General features: G+C 42.2%; 1 protein-coding gene across 1 annotated transcript in view; it reads right to left on the bottom strand.

Moving 5' to 3' along the window:
• The window catches only part of PLXNC1 (plexin C1), a 152,912-nt gene that overhangs the window by 67,684 nt on the left and 67,669 nt on the right, over nucleotides 1-17,559 (bottom strand). Inside the window, exons 6-9 of the mRNA XM_061125822.1 lie at nucleotides 13,944-14,091; nucleotides 10,478-10,565; nucleotides 8,119-8,221; nucleotides 7,875-7,976 (exon numbers count right to left, since the gene is read on the bottom strand). Coding sequence (XP_060981805.1) covers nucleotides 7,875-7,976; nucleotides 8,119-8,221; nucleotides 10,478-10,565; nucleotides 13,944-14,091 — 441 coding nt within the window. The remainder of the gene's footprint in view (nucleotides 1-7,874; nucleotides 7,977-8,118; nucleotides 8,222-10,477; nucleotides 10,566-13,943; nucleotides 14,092-17,559) is intronic.

The raw sequence follows: 17,559 nt of genomic DNA, 5'->3' as shown, positions 1-17,559 counted from the left end.
TTGCAAAGAGGGTCAGATTAGCTGTCCTTTGTCTGCCTGGAGAACCTCTTTTAATAAGTGAGTTAAAGTGCTACCAAGCAGACCTCATTAAATAAACAGCACAGATATACAAGGGAAAAAAAAAGTGTACCTATATGGCTGTACTATATGCCTACAATTCTTAGAAATACAATACTTGTTATTTTTACTGATAAATAGTCTTTAAAAATCCAGTACATACAAAAGGCCAAGAATGATCTTGCCACACACTCAGTATTCTAGCTCTATTTCTGAATTTGAATCAAGATTTCATTCATAACCTGAAATGAAGTAGCAGGTCCCATAAGCTGACACATACAAGGGGTTAATTTAAAAACATAATCTAGCTTGATGCAAAGAGATTATTCCTTACAGCCCTGTGGAGTGAGATTCCTCCCTCATTCTATGCCCAAGGATTTCCATTTATCAAATCAAAATACCATTGGCTCTAACCCTTAGAGCCCTGGTTGCCCAACAATTAACCTCAGAACAATCTACTTCCTGTCAGTTACATTTTAAAGGCTTGAGAGTTATTTTTAAATGGCTGCACAATTTTGAACTATTTAATAAAATATTTGGAACTCTGGTTGCTCACGAGTTTAAATCATTGCCAATTTGATATTTAAAAAAAGCACATTAGAAACTGGCTAATTAGGTGATTACAGAATACCCAGTTATTTTATTTTTTTAAAAACAAAGTCATTATAAGACACTGGAAATAGCACAGCACTAAGAACTAGTTATCTTTGGAAAGGTCTAAGAGGATTACTCTTGACAGGAAGAGTACCTTTTGTGAAACCTGACATCAACACAATTCAAATTACCATGACATTAATGGAGAAACTACCACTATGATTGAAAAGAATATTAGAAAGAGGTACATTAGGAAGACTCAATTTATTAAGACCAAATTGTACTCTATTAATCTGTTTCCCAAAAAATTTGAATACAGCAAAGCTCTCTGTAGGCCTGGACCTGAATCAACACTCAGTAAAACGTTTCTCAGATTTTCACTTGTGAAATTAGTTCAAACGAGACTGGATAAAAAGTCACATGGATTCAAAAAAACCAGCTGGAAATCTGAAACCAAAGGACATTAGAGAGATGAAAGGTAGCACAACTAATTAAAGGAAAGTGCCTTGTAGGGCCCTACAGGGGTGAGATTTTGGTTCAGAATTATTTAACATCTTTATTAATGACCAAAAAGGATGGAAGTAATATATTAATGAAATGTATAAATTGAGAAGAGTGGTGATCATCAGTGGTCACTGATGGTAAAGTGTAAAAAGGGGTGAGATGTGGAAAGAGAACACCAAAATACAGTCCCCCCAGAGAAAAATAAGAGCATTAATTGGAATAAAAACATTGTGTCCATCTGATGCTCAGCCCCCAGGTGAATACTTCTTTATGGCCCACCCATCTGTGAAAGGACTGGTCCTAGGGAGCTTGGTCCTAGGAATTATCAAGAGCTAGAATGCCAACTGAGATGGACCAGGAGATTTCTGAGCAGGTGACAGACCAAAGCCTTGTGCAGAGAGATCAAGGCTTGCTTCTCTGACCTGGGGGACTTGAAGGGGAGGCTGCTGAGGCCAGTCCATCAAGTAACTACTCTTGGTCACTGAACCTTCTGAATGTAGTTCCTCAGATCTGGCCGAGGCACCCAGGACTCTGTGACCAGGGTGGGCAATGCCGCCATTCCATTAGAGACCCCTGCTTGCAGATTTAACCCCACCAATCAAAACCCATCCCTCTGCTGAGCTTCAACTTCAATATGAGATGCTTGGTGCTCCCCTCTCCCAAGGGCCTCGGTTTCCCATCTCAAGCCTTCTCTGCTCTTCCCATCTTGGGAAGATGCCAGGCTTGCCTGGGTCCAACTCCTTGTCTTAGATTATGCTCCAACCTATCTCCCCCATCCCAAGCCTTCAACGCTAATGCACACCCCTGACAGCTTGCCCAGGCCACCCAAGAGAAGTCCCTTCCAGACTGACTTTTATCACTGATACTACATTGAGGTCATGCAATGTATGTGGTTTAGTTTCTAAGTCGTGTGTAGCACTTGTGACCCCAAGGACTGCAGTCCACCAGGCTCCTCTGTCCATAGGATTTCCCAGGCAACAATACTGGGGTGGGGTGCCATTTCCTTCTCCAGGGGATCTTCCCAACCCAGGGACCGAACCTGGGTCTCCTGCACTGCAGGTGAGCTCCTGCACTGCAGGCAGATTCTTTACCAACTGAGCTACAAGGCAGGCCCCATGCAGTGTATACTAGTGGTTAAAGCTATGGCCTAGACTGCCTGGGTCAAACCTCATGTCTATCACTCACTACCTACTGACCCTGCGCAAGCCAACATTTGTCTATCAGGTAGGGAAAATAGGTCCATCATAAAGCTCCAATAAAGAGGTACTTTGAGTTCAGGATATAACCCCAGGCTTCACAAATACAAAACTAGGGAATTCTGCACATTCTGACATTCCTGCTTATAGCTTTTTCTGTCATACACACTAAGAAGCTTCACAAAAATGCATCCCCAACTTTTACAAGTTCTTAACATAAACTCCACGAGGGCACACATTTTGCCTCTCTGCCCAGCACATAGTAGGTGTTCAATTAACACGTTTCGAATGAATGAATACAAGAGCAACTGGCAGTGAAGCCCACAGCACGCAGCTCAGTGCTAGGCCCACAGAAACTACTCAGCAAGGTACGTGTTAAACTTGACTTTGCTTTTTAAGGCAGGGACCCTGAATGAGGTCATTTGGATTGCCAATTAAAATGCACATCATACGTGATGGAGGAAGAGAGGAAAACTCAAGAAAGAGAAGGAGTATGAATCTCCCGAGAGCAGGAGGACAAGGCTTTGTACCATGCATTTTTACCCGGCAGTGATAAGTATAACAAATATTAGAACCACGTCATATCACAGACCTTCACAACCTTTCCTTGAGAACAGGAAAGATAGAGCAGTCACCTCTTCTCTGGGCAGGTGGAGGCACCAGATATAAGATTATTAAGAAAAGGAAGGAAAAGAGGTTAGGGCAGGGTGACAAGGCCAACTGTTTCTGACAGATTGGCCCTGACAGTTGAAAATACTTTCCATCCAAAGGGCAAATATATTGATAGATTTTTAAGCTATTTGCCCTGTTCTGGTGATGCGGCTCCTAATGAAGCCCCCTGGGGTTCTTTCTGGTTTGGCATCATTAAGTCCTTTCCTGGTTCCCATGGGGGAGCTGCCATGACAGTACATGTTTTTAAGTTGTGGTCAAGGGATGGCGCATAGGCTCATGAAACAGTATAAGGACAACAAAGCCAAATAGGAGGTCAACCAGGAACCCTCTCTCATAAGTTCCACATGTTTGCACGCATGCTAAGTCGCTTCAGTCATGTCCGACTGTCTGAGACGCTATGGATGTATAGCCTGCCAGGCTCCTCGGTCCATGGGATTCTCCAGGCAAGATTATTGGAGTGGTTTGCCATTTCCTTCTCAGGTGAGTTCACTCATGCATTAAAAAAAAAAGTCTTGAAGAACATTCTACTGCTGCTGAAAAACAAAATGTAAGGCTCTATAGATGCAGGCTCCAAGGTCATTTCAGCCTTGTTCTTTCCCATAACTTCCTGCATCCTTCTGCTCCAGCCAAACTAAATCACTTGGGGTCTCCCATGAGGGGTACCCTGGAATTTTCTATGATGCACTGTGCTTTTGCAATGGCTGGGCCCTATGCTTAGAAGACCCACTCCGTCTCCAGGTGTGTCTTCCCTTAACTATCGGCTGCCTGTCATCTTGCGTCCATCCATCCATCCATCCATCCAAGACTTAACCAACCGCACTGATGAAGTGTTTTTAACTGCCAGGCCCTGGGCTTAAATAATCAGGAATGACTAAGACAAGGCCCCGGGCACAAAGAGGCTCTCAGGGTTTGTAAACTACCTGGTACCTTTCCTAGGTTACTCTTTTCTATCTTTTATTCTTATTTATGTGTGTATGTACAAATAAGATTCTTAAGACTGATGACAAGAGATGTTCTTGATTCCTGTGTGTCCTCCTCACGGTATCCATGGAGCTCTGTGTATTGGTATATATTAGGTGCACAAATGATACCTGTAGGGATCATCAATCCAAGCTTAGCATTAGGAGGCCTAAGACTGTGTACGATTCATTCACATCTCGTGTCCCCATGCCTGGCACACAGGAAGCACTTAGTACGTATGTGACGTGGAAGATGCGCTGAAGGAAAGCCTCCGATGGCTTCTCTGCTAGGAATAGTGTTCGCTGCCTCATTCAAAGCCAACCTGGGGGCCGAACTGGAAACCTGGATTTACACATTCCACACAATAAGGAAAAGACAGCAGTGTGTCACAGAGCATGAGAAACCCATGCTGTGACACTACTCCATTCCCAGTCGTCCATTCTGAATGGAGTCATTCATTCATTTCTGGCCATGCCATGCAGCTTGCCAGATCTTAACTCTCCAGTTGGGGGGTGAACCCATACCCCTTGCTGTGGAAGACAGAGTCCTAAACACTGGGCAGCCAGGGAATCCCCAAGTATTTAAAGAAAACATTTCAGCATCAAAAAGATGTCTTTTGCCAAAGGTCATGCATGGAGAAGCCCTGAAGACAGGTCTGGGCTTTTGTTTATTTCCAGCTTTCTCCTATTTCCTTGGTGACCCCAGTTCTTTCAACCACATATGTCAAAAGGTTCAAGAAGACATAATACAGGAAACCAGGATGCAGTGACCTTATTTTTTTTCTTTAAAATAAAAATGTAAAAAGTCACTGCCTGAACCATGACTTAGCAATAGAAAGGGACATATTATTGATGCATAAAAGAATGTGGATGAATTTCTAGAGAATTATGTTGAGTTAAAAAGACCATTTCACAAAGGGTACCTCTGGATGATTCCATTTATATAAAATCTTTGAAATAATAAAATTACAGAATGAAGAACAGATTAGTGGTAGCCGCAGGTCAGAAACAGGCAAGTGGGAGGGGAGGAGGAAGTGGGTGTGACTACAGACAGGCAACGTGGGGGAGACTTGAGGTGACAGAGTTGTTCTGTATATTGACTGTTGTCACCATCAAATCCTAGTTGTGATATTGTGCTATTGTTTGGCAAGATGTTACTACTGGGAGAAACTGGGTAAAGGATACACGAGACCTCTGTATTATTTTCTCACAACTCCATACAAATCTACATTATCTCAGAATAAAAAGTTTTCTTTCAAAATGATCATGAAAAAGAAGAACAAAATCTCAGAATGCTCACTTTCTGATCTCAAAACTTATTACAAAACAGTATTTTATGGGTATAAAGACAGACCTATAGACCAATGGAATAGGATATATAGCCCAGAAGTAAACACTTGCATATATGATCACATAATTTTCTGATAAGGGTGCAAAGCATATTTAATGGGGTAAAGGACAGTTTTTTCAACAAGTTGTCTTGGAAAACTGGATATCCACAGAAAAGAATGAAGTTGGCCACTTACCTTATACCATATATGTAAATTAACTCAAAATGGATCAAGTAACCTAATTGTAAGAATTAAAACTATAAAACACTTAGAGCTTTATGGCATTGGATTTGCCAGTGATATCTTGGATGTGACACCCAAAGCACAGACAACAAAATAAAAAAAAAAATAAATTAAACTTGAACAAAATTTAAAACCTCTGTGCATCCAAGGATACAATCAACAGAAATGAAATGGCCATCTATGGAATAGGAGAAAATATTTGCAAATCATTTATCTGATACATGGTTGATATCTAAAATATATAAAGAACTCCTACAATTCAACAACAACAAAAACCCAAGCAACCTGACTATAAAATAGACAGAACACTTGAATAGACATTTCTCCAAAGAAGCACACGAATGGCCCACAAGCACACAAAAAGAGGTTCAGTGTGACTGAACAGTAGGAAAATGCAAATCAAAACCACAGTGAAATACCACCTTATACCAAATTAAGGTGGTTACTATTGGGAAAAAAAAAAAAAAAGTGTTGGCAAGAATGTGGAGAACTTGGAACACTGAAATGCTGTTGGTGGGAATGTAAAACAGCTGAGAGGTAAGGAAAACAGAATGGTGTTCCTAAAGAAATTAAAGATAGGATTATCATACGATCCAGCAATTTCACTGCTGAGTACATACACCAAAGAACTGAAACAGGGTCTTGAAGAGGTATTTGTACACATCCATTTATAGAAGTATCGGTTACAATGGCCAAAAGATGTATGCAACCCAAGTGTCCGTCAATGGATGACTGAATAAACAAAATGTAATATATACAAACAATGCAACATTACTCACCCTGAAAGGGAATTCTAACACATGTTACAGTATGGATGAACCTTGAGAACATTATATTAAGCGAAATGAGCCAGTCACAAAAAGACAAAGCCTGTTTGATTCCACCTGATAATCTGAAGTACCTAGAGTAGTCAAATTCATAGAGAACTGAAAGTAGAACAGCAGCTTCCAGGGGCGAGGGGAAGGGAAAATGAGGGGTTACTGTTTAATGGGTACGAGGTTTCAGTTTTGCAAGTTGAAACATGTTCTGGGGATAGATGGTGGTGATCACCGACAACAGTGTGAATGCACTTAACACTACTAAACTGTACACTTAAAAGTGGTAAACGTTGTGTTATATATATTTGACCAATTAAAAAAAAACAACTGAAACAACAGCAAGAGAGAAGTTTAATTTTTTAAAAAAAGCCACTGCCTTTTTGATTTAAACACCTGTCACTGTGCCTTAGTTTCATCAACCAATGAGAAGAGTAATGTGGCTCATCATTTAATAAAACCTTGAAGACTTAAAAAGTCTGAAGATATTGGCACAGCAAGCTTTTCTAATGCCTTTAATTAACTTCATAATCCACTTTGATTCACATTCCCTCTGCTTGTTACTGAATTCACCTACACTTACTCTCAACTGTTTGGTGGTGATTAAAAATGTGCTGCTTATTTATATTGGCACTTGACCTTAAGTAGCAGCAAATGAATATGTCAAAGCCACAGATGAGTCAAGAAATAGAAAACTGAGCCTTTAAAAACAAAACATGTTACTGTGTTTAATTTGTCTGCTCCCACTAGACCCAAGGTTAATGAGAATAAGAACTTGTCCTTTTTTTCACTGCATAGTAGATGCTCAATTAACTTCCCTTGACTGAACGACGCCAGCACTTGTGCGCTAAGTGCATCAATTATGTTCTGTCCAGAAATGTTTCCTTGGTTATATTCTCTCTTTTCAACCATGTCTGTCAGTTGACCTTGGTGACTTACTATGAAGAAAATAAGAGGAATTTCCAAAGAAATTTTCATCAAAAGTATTTTTTAATGAACGACAGTTTTGAGGCATGAAGACAAATGTATACTTATTACATAGAAACAACTCTCTGTTTTGACACTATTAACTACTGGTTAGATAGTCTCTACAAAGAAAAACAGTTCAAAGAGATTCATTTGTATGGTTTGCATAGACACGCCCAGCCCTTGTATACCCTTCAGAAATGCAATCATAAATGTGGTTAAAAATTGAAATCCCCTCAGTGCTATGTGCTCTAGACTTCCCTCTAACTCTTCTTGAGATCACGACGTCAGATTTAAAATTTGACTTCTACCAGAACATCATTTTTCACAATTATAGATTTTTAATTTCTTTTATGTGAGTGTGCAGCCTCTGATGTACTGAGCCAATTAAATGAAACTTGGTTAAAAACCAAAGGGAAAACAGGGAATTTGGGTAGAAAGCAAAATAGGGAATTTTTAAAAGGAACCCAAAGTAGCAGATGTTACTGTCATTTAAAGAGGGATTTTCCCAGCATAAATACAAAAATAGGGTCTGACCTGCAAGCCCCAAGTGGTTCTGTTACTCATATTCTCCTTGAATCTTCCTCCTCCTGCTGTTTTGGGTGGTGTCCCTTTCTGAGAAGCCACTGGACAGAGGTCCTGAAACAAAGAACATTCCTTCAACATCCCAATGGGTGGAAATTCAGAGTTTGAAATAAACACAAAATACAGGCTAGGGCTGGGTGGTCACAAACATTTATTTTCGGTGAAACTTTGTAATACCAAAAAAATGTCACTTTACCTGGTTCCTCTTGTAATCTGCAGGGTCGCAAGCTGTAAAGGGGTGGATGCATTTTCTCTCACTTTCACACCAAGCACAGTCGGTTCCGATACATACTGGACGTCTGGCAACACAGAAAACCAAGGTAATTCCTGCATTTTTAGGAAAACACACATCCTAGAATTTCCCTCTGTGATGCTGTGTGTGAGCATTAAAAACAAGAAAAAAAAGTCCCTAGATAGACTGTGATGAACCCAGGGGAGAGAGGACCATTCTTTCAGGCTAGGGACAGAGTACTGACTTTGTGCCCTGCTCTGGGCAGCCCTCGGGGCTGACGGACCATCATGACGCTTGCTGGGGGGTTGCCATGGAAACCTGAAGCTGGGGTCACCTGCTGCATTGGTAGATGACAGGAACCCTCTGAATCTGTTTCTGCATTCGGTTCTGCGATTTGTCTACCTTCAGGTAAGCTTCCCTCTGGACACTCATCTCCCCACCCCCCATAAGCCCACCCTCACTGAAGCAGGAACACCACCCAGTGCCTGGAAGACGGGAAACCAAAAGTGCTACCTTGGCAAGCAGAGAAAACAGAGCGCGACTGTTTGCTTTTTAATCAAATTAAGGAAGAATTGTGTCTACTAATCAAACAACCATGCATGGATAACAGCGGAAGACTTGAAAAGCACTTAATAGGATAATCAGTGTTAAAGCAAGAATGATAAAAATGGAAATTGAAGTGGGTCTGGAAATGTAGCTAAGGGAAGCAAGAGAGAGCTTTGGCCTCTGGGACAAGGAGAGGACCAGATCAGGGAGAGGACACATATTCGCATTTCAGATATGCTTCCAGAGATGCCAAGGCACCCTGAGGCTCTGACCCACAGAAACTGCAGTTTTGGTGGGAGAAAGCAAGCAAGCGCAGGCTTGCCTAAGTGTTTACCAGGCCACCGAAGTGCGCTTGAAGCAGGTCTGCTACTTGCACTCCTCTTGCTAACCCTCAGGTGTGATGATGAGCTTACTAAGTGCTTTTCAAAAGGGAAGCAGGTACCCAGGGAAAGGGCAGGAAAGGGCGGGCACTCACCCTCTGGGGAGCTGTGGGTCTGAGATCTGGTTCTTAATTACCTCCTTGTGCACCCGAGGCAAGTCACTTCTTTTCGCCAGGCTTTACAACTGGAGGTGGGGAGCTGTATTATGTTTAAACTCTCCTTGAGCTATACAATTCTATTTAACTCTTTCCCTTTTTCTTTTTTTCCCCCCCATTTTCAAGGACTTTTGAGGCTTTCGGTAACAAGTTTAGCTTTTCCCCTCCTTGAATTCATTCTGTTTATTAGAAATCACTGAACTCAACCCCTCTTTCAGAATGCTGAGGTGATAAAGTCTGGCAGCTCCTGTCCATACAGATGTAGGGTCGCCTACCTACTCAGCTTCGAGTTCGATGCCTTTTCCCTGAAGAAACAATGGTTTCCAGGCCAGACCCAAAGAAACCTACATTTGGTACTCATCCAATTGGTCAAGCAAACCATTGAAAGAACTACAGAGTCACTAATAGGACAGCTTCCTATCATTTTCATGGAAATGTCCATCCCATTTTCCAGTTGGAAAACCAGGAATCTGTGAAACATCTTTTCTCTGCCTTCGCTCTGCTTTAGAAGCAAAGAGGAAGGTGTGGTCCTAATTCAGGGGGGTATGCAGCTCAACAGGGCCGAACATGGTACAAAAATGTGGGTCATGATTAACATGTTCTTTTTTAAAAATTATTTATCTATTTATTTATGGCTGTGCTGGATCTTCATTGCTCTGCACAGGGGCTTTCTCTAGTTAGGGTGGCTTCTCTCATTGCACACGGGCTCAGCAGTTGTGGTACATAGGCTCATTTCCTCCGAGGTGTGTGGAATCTTCCCGGATCAGGGATCGAACCTGTATCCCCGCACTGGCACTTAACCACTGGACCACCAGGGAGGTCCTAACTTGTTCTTCTGATGACAGAGACTTCCTCCTTCTCTTGTCATTGACTGTGACTTCCTCTTATCTCATGTTCCACTCTCTTCCTTGACTCAAATTCCCAAAGTCATTCTGATCCGCTAGCTGCACCCTTTTGCCTATTGCTTCAAGGCCACCCCTTGGTCGGAGGAAGATGTACTTCCCTGTGGGTAAAATACACCCAGGCATAGTCATTTGCCTCTTGGCTGCATCACCTCTTAGTGGGGCTTGAACAAGCCAGCTGATTAGCTCAGGGGCCCTCCTATCTCCCATTAGGCCACGCTCCAAAAGGCAACTTGGAAAGTTCTCCTCCACAAAAGAGGTCTTTAGGAAATCAGAGAGTAAAGCAAATAAATAAATTAAAGCCAATGAGAGAATATTTACATTTCAAATAAAATCTTACTCTCTTAATGATGAGCAGTTGGTAAAGTTGAATCTCTTTGACACACGCCAGGAGCTGAATGAGAACGTCACGTTGACAACTAAAACATCTGGAGCAAAGAGGGAAAAGCAGTCATTGACGGCAAAGCCCTGCTATCATCGAGCAAAGCTGGAAATACAGAAAATAAATATTTTTTGCCTCCTCCACATAGAGGGTGGAGTGTGCCAGCTGTTCGCTAACATTTCCATCAGTATGTGGCCTCTTCCCCGGGGCCATTCCCGTCACGCAGCCGAAGTGCACAGCGCAAGGCTCCAAACAGACCCCAGCCCACCTCGTTCCAGGCCTCCCATGGATAATCACTAGGAAAAAGCCATTTCACAGCCCATTTGCAGCTCATCCTCTCCCCAGAATCACTATCTCAGCTTGTAATTGGCCACAGCATAAGAATAAAACAAGTCACTGAGCAAGAACTGTCTAGAACATGATAACCAGAATGTTAGAGAAGAAGGAAGCCCTGCACCTTCAGAAGAACCCACATTGCAAATGTGTTTATACAACAAACTGCGAAGTGTGGCTCCTGTGGGCTGGGAGCCATGATCTTCCTGGAGTCAACTGTTGACAAATCTGCGATGAAGGGTTTCTTATTTGCTTTTGAAAACCTACCCACTGGTTAGAAAAACCCCCAAAGAATAGAGTAATATGATAAACCAACAGGAGAGAAATGGCCTATTTCCCGTATCACTTTAACTTACACCCTCTATCCAAGATGATTCCTAAATCTGGTTGTGTATCAGAATCACTTGAGAAGTGGATGAAAATACAGATCCAGAGCCATATTCCTAAATATTCTGACTTAGCAGGCCTGGGGTGTGTTGGGAATCTGGGTTTGTAATCCTCCCCATGTACCTTACTGATTGCGTATCGCCAGGTTTGGGGGCAGCAGCCCAGGGTGGTACCTTTCAAATCCCATTATGTCCAGGCACCAGGGCTACCCTGTGATATTTTCATTGTCACCCACTGTGGGATTAGTATCTTCTTCCTTTTATGAATTAAGGGGGAGAGTAGATGATACTTTAAAAATGAAAAGTCTTCCCTTGACAAATTAATAAGTTGGCCTAACTTTGTTGGTACCTCTAGTTTTCCTATTGAAATATGATCAGTGCATGATTCCAAAAGTCTGAGAACCCTTACTCTCTACAACAGGAACATTCATTCTGAAAGCCAGGATGCCACATAAAATTCTGCTCACGTAAAGTGGGTCTCTGTGCAGATGATAATGCTCTGTTCCAAAGACAAGGAGGTTTGGAGGGCTGGCATGACCTCTCAGCAAGAGCATTTGAATAGACACTTGATAACTGTTAATAGAATGAATGTATGGACAGTAAGCACTGAGGGACTCCCAGTGAAACATACATGTCATTGGAATCTACAAGTGTCTAGTGATAGAGACTAGCAAGAGTTGTACTTTCCTGCATATCAACTGTGCACAAAACACTCCTGGGAAATCTCACAAGGAAACGAGAATATATGATCTCAGCTCTGAAAGCATTCAGTTATTCTAGAAGAGACAAAAAAAAATTTAGGTGAAACATCACCATGACAGGATAACCAAGGAAACACCTTATGAGTGGTTCAAGTTCCATGCATCACCTGGATACCAAGATTGGGGTGCATGTGGGGGGGGGCAGAGGGTACTGGAATGATTAGGATGATTAGAGCAGAATCCATCAAGGCTGTTATGGAAGAGATGACTTCAAAGCAGAAGGGAGACAGAATTTGGTGAAAGGGATGAAGCTACTACAGACTACAGACAAAGGTTTGGTAACAGCCACTGACTAGCTGAATGCAGGAGGTAGGAAGTGTGTCTGTTTGCTGGCTCAGAATATATAAAGCATCCAGAGAAAAGGGCAGACGAATGGTTGGGAGAAACTGACAGGGGCTTTAAAAACAACTGACTACATTATAAATCAACTGCATTTCAATTTAACAAAGATTAAAAAATTTTAAGAATGCAATCAATTAGCTTTTCACAGTGATCTCAAATACTTCAGAAGCTTATGTTCCAGGTGAGCAAGACCTGCATTTTAATAACCATGCACTTGACTCCCCGTCTTTCTCACCCAAAGGAACTCATGAATCCTCAGTCCATACACTGTAACTCCTAGCCATCTTTTTTTTTTTTATAATTAATTTTTATCGGAGCATAGTTGCTTGACAACATTATGTTAGTTTCTACTGTAGAGCAAAATGAACCAGGCAAACATATACATACATCCCCTCTCTTTCGGATTTCCTTCCCCTTCACGTTACCACAGTGCATTAAGCAGAGTTCCTTCCGCTATACACTATGTTCTCATTAGTTATCTATTTTACACATAGTATCAATAGTATATATGTATCAATCCCAAACTCCCAATCCATCCCACCCCTAACCATCCTTTGAATCCATCCCCTTCTCTCCTTCCTTATCTGCCTCCATCTGCTTCCTCCCTCAGTCCCCTCAACCTGAATCACTGCAACAGCTTCCCTTCTGTCAGACCTTTTGGAACGGCAGCCCTTCCCTCCCCCAGCCCTGTTCTCCACTGGGGGCCATTCATTCAACAAAAATGTATTGATCATCAATGGCTACTTTGTGCCAGACACTTTGTACCTTCTTTGGTATCCGTTTTCTGTCACTTCACTCTCTACGCCATTTGACTTGGCCACACAGAACCTTTTTTTGGCTCCTCAAACAAAGCTTTTTCCTTCCTTTGGTCGGTCACACTAGTTAGGCTCTGCCTGGAATACTCTTCCCCCTTTTCTTTGTCCTCAACCCTACTCATCCTCCAAGAAACTTTCCTTGCCCTCTCACTGTCCCCCCGAGTCTAGCTAGGTGTCCTTCTCACGTACTTCCCACAGTACGCTGTGCTCCCTGCATGCTACACACGGCATTGTAAGGTGCGGGCCTCTTGCTGCTATCCCAAGGGGCTCTAAAAACTGTGAGCAAAGAACAGATCAGTCTCTTCTGGACATGGTGTCCCTGCCACCTAGCACAGTGTCTGGCACACAGATGCTCGATAAATGCTTCCTGTATGAATGAACGAATGCAATGAACTTAAGATGAAAACATATTGGCCATTTCCTTTCCTCGTCTCACCAAGGGCATTCCCAGCTTTTCAGATCCCCTAACTATCTGAACCATCCAGGAAGGGTCAAGTTCAATGGTCTCTGGCTTGCCACTCACCTAAGCAACTTGAGGGGGGATTTGCCAGCCTCCATCCTTCTCCAGCCACAGGTGATAGTGGGGGCCTGCCGGCCACAGGAGGAGGGGAGCAAAGGTGAGGGGGACGGACGGAGGATGCAGGGAGTGGGGGAGAGGGAGTCTATAGTGAGAGGCTGTCCAAATTCTGCCATTTAACCTGTGTCCCTGGACACTCTGGGCTCAGGAGGTTCTCTTGCCTTCTTCGTTTTCTAAGAATGATAATAAAAAACAGTGGCGCCTACTTGCCTTTGTAAGTTGTTCTGGTTGGGATGTTGCAGGTGCAGGTCTCATTGTGCACGCTCTTACCCTTGCAGAGCATCCTGCCCGTGTCCATGTTCTTCACCACACACTCTGAGTGCCTTGGAGAGAAGCTTCCCGCCACTGTCACTGTCGTCTGTGGGGAAGAAAATTACAGGAACCAAATTATGTGGTGTTCTTCCATCATTTCTATCCATCCTAGAGCCTTAAAGGAACTGACTTTCTGACTTGCCACAGGAGAATATCTTGGATTGCTGATGGAAAGAAAGAGATGTTTTATTGGCTACTTAATTTCCTCTATTGTGAATCGCATATTCATATTCTTAGACCATTTTTCTGCTTTGTGTGTATTTTTCTTATCAATTCTTAAGAGCTCTCTGTATAGTATAGATATTCATCCTTATCTGTCATATTTCTGACACATTTTCTCCTAATATACTGTTTGTCTTGCAGCTTGCATGTGTTTTACCCTACACAACGTGCTTTTATGATCAAATACAAAGTTTATTGTCTTGGTTATAAAGCTCCTCACAACTCTTGCTTGTGGACAAATATAATACTGTTTCACCATCTTTGCTGTTTTATTTTTTAAACTTATATCTTTAATCCATCTGGAATTTATTTTTATACAAAGGGAAAGATACGGGTTCAACTTTACTTTTACCCAGATGGTTAATCAGCTAGGTTGCAAGCATTTACTTAAAACAAAATTCCTTTTCTCACTGAAGGGGAATACCACTTTTCTCGTATGTTAAATCACCATATGCCTACAAGTTGTTTCTGAACTTTGCGCTGCTCCAATTATCTATGGATCCACTTCTTTTCCAATGTCATCAAATTTTCAAGACTGTGGATTTAAACATATTTATGGTAAATCTGTTTTTATTTTCATAGCATTTTCTAGACATTATTTTTTCCATATGAACTTTAAGATCATTTTATCCAAATAGAGTGATGGGACTGTGAGTCTAACTGGAATTGTAGTAAATATATGCATTAATTTTAGGAGATTTTGTATCTTTATGATATGAAGTATTCTCATCTAAACACAAATTTTTTTGTTTATGTTTAGGATGGGGAAGATGTTGGGGGGAGGGGAGGAAAAGGGAGTAGAAGGAGGAGGAGGAGAAAGAAAGCAAAGAAGAAGAAAAAAAAAGAAGAAGAAAAAAAGAGGAAAGTTAAAGAAAACAATATGTCAATGGGAGACCCGTTTTGCATCAGGTGCATTCAGGGGATCTGGTGGGGAGGTGGGCTAAATATCAGGAAGCTAGGAACATAGGAAGTGATCAGCTGATCATCCACGATGAAGAGTGACAGTCTCTCACCACTGGGAGGTGTCCATCTCCTGTTATACTTCTGATCTCCGCCCAGAGTCTGCACGGCCAGCTAAGAACCCACTGTCTCTCGTCCTTGGATAAGCTCTATCCTTTTTGCCCTGGGGTTGCACCCCTATCTTTTTACTTTAAAAAAGTTCTGTTTCTGAGCCACAGAATCATGCTGGAAGAACACAAGTTCTTACAGTCCAACTTCCAATGGGTGAACTTAAGTCCACCCATCTCCAGGGGACCTGAACATAGCACTGAACCCCCAACCATCCCCACCAGCTCATCTTCAACACCTGGCTGAAGTCTCACTCATGTTTCACTCTTGTATTTCTCCCTGCACTGCACATCTCAGCGTACGATCATTATCACCTGTTACCCTGTCCACAAGTATGTTTTAAATGGATTTCATTGGTCAAACATCATAACAAAAGTATCAGAAAGTTCGTTAAAGCCCTACTTTCAGTAGCTCCTTTAAATTTTCCACATTGCCTTCAGTCCTCATATGCACAGTATTTACATAACTGTATCACTGCATTAATTTATTTCACAAACAGTTATCAAACTTTAAAGATGTGCCATGTTCTACACAAGGTATTCGCCACTTCAGTGAAGCAAGCAGCTACAGTCCTTACCCTCAAAGAGCTTACAGTCTAGCAGAAGCATGGAAAAACGCACTAGACTCAAACTGGAAGGCCACACAGGATTGAGATCACTGTTGGTGGGAATGCAAATTGATACCACCGCTATGGAGAACAGTATGGAGATTCCTTAAAGAACTAGGAATAAAACCACCATATGACCCAGCAAGACAGCTCATGGGGGTATATCATGAGACAAACAAATTTCAAAAAGACGCATGTAACCCAATGTTCATTGCAGCACTATTTACAATAGCCAGGTCATGGAAGCAAACTCTATGCCCATCAACAGATGAATGGATAAAGAAGTTGTGGTACATATATACAATGTAATATTACTCAGCCATAAAAAGGAATGCATTTGAGTCCGTTGTAGTGAGGTGGATGAACCTAGAGCCTATTATACACAGTGAAGTCAGTCAGAAAAACAAATATCATATATTAACGCACATATATGGAATCTAGAAAAATGGAACTGATGAGCCTATTTGCAGGGCAGGAATAGATATGTAGATATAGAGCACAGACTTTTGGACACATCAGGGGAAGGAGAGAGTGGGACAAATTGAGAGAATAGCATTGACATATTTACACTACTGTGTGGTAAAATGCAGCTAGCGGAAAGCAGCTGAATAATATGGGGAACTCAGCTTGGTGTTCTGTGATGACCTAGATGAGTGGGATGGAGGGGTGGGTGGGAGGCTCTACAGGGACGGGATATATGTATACTTACAAGCTGAGTCACGCCATTGTACAGCAAAAACAAACTCAACATTATAAAGTAATTAAAACTTTAAAAAGAGAGAGAGAGAGAGATGCTAGAAGCCTGGGCTAGGATGGTACAGCAGAAATGCTAAGAACTGACAGCTCCAAGATACCCTTTAAAGGTAGCATGGGCCAGGACTGGAAGTGGGGTATCTGGCTGTGGAGGGTTTGGTGAGCCAATGAATGTACAGAGGCGCCATATGTTGCAGTGGGACACATGGGGCCGGAGGCAGACTTTGGATGGAAGAGTCAAGACTTCAACCTTGGTTGTGTTCAGTGAAGTACTTGTGTGATAATTAAGGAGAGATCGAGTCTGGAGCTCAGAGGCAATCTGGGCGGGAGATAAAGGAGATATGGACATATGATGGTATATTAAGCCATAGGAGTGGATAAGATAGTCTGTGGATAAAGTAGAGTCAGCTAAAGGAAGAGCCAAAACTGGGGCGGAAGCAACTCCAATAGTTAGAGCCGGGGAGAGGAGGAGCCAGCAGAGGAGGTTGAGGCACAGTCATGAAAGAAGGAAGAGACTATGGAGAGTGTGCGCCATGGAAGGCAATGGAAGAGTTGAAAGAACGCAACCAAACGGTCAAATTAAGATGAGGACTGACATGTCTGCTGGAATACCTCTATGGAGCTTAGTTTCAGGGAAACAATGGGGCAGAAGTTGACATTGATATGAAAATAGGAGACGTTTTTGTTTTTTTTTTTTCAAGTGCAGGGAAGAAGGGGATAGTCAGGGAGTTGAAGGTATTTTAATGCGACTTTGGGATTCCTTTGTGGCTGAGATGGTAAAGAATCTGCCTGCAGTGTGGGAGACCTGGGTTCGATCCTTGGGTTGGGAAGATCCCCTGGAGAAGAAAATGGCAACCCACTTCA

Source organism: Dama dama, chromosome 3 (assembly GCF_033118175.1).
Source record: "Dama dama isolate Ldn47 chromosome 3, ASM3311817v1, whole genome shotgun sequence".
NCBI lineage: Eukaryota > Metazoa > Chordata > Mammalia > Artiodactyla > Cervidae > Dama > Dama dama.
Note: the sequence above shows the minus strand (reverse complement) of the source record. Positions and strands in the feature narration are given on the sequence as shown.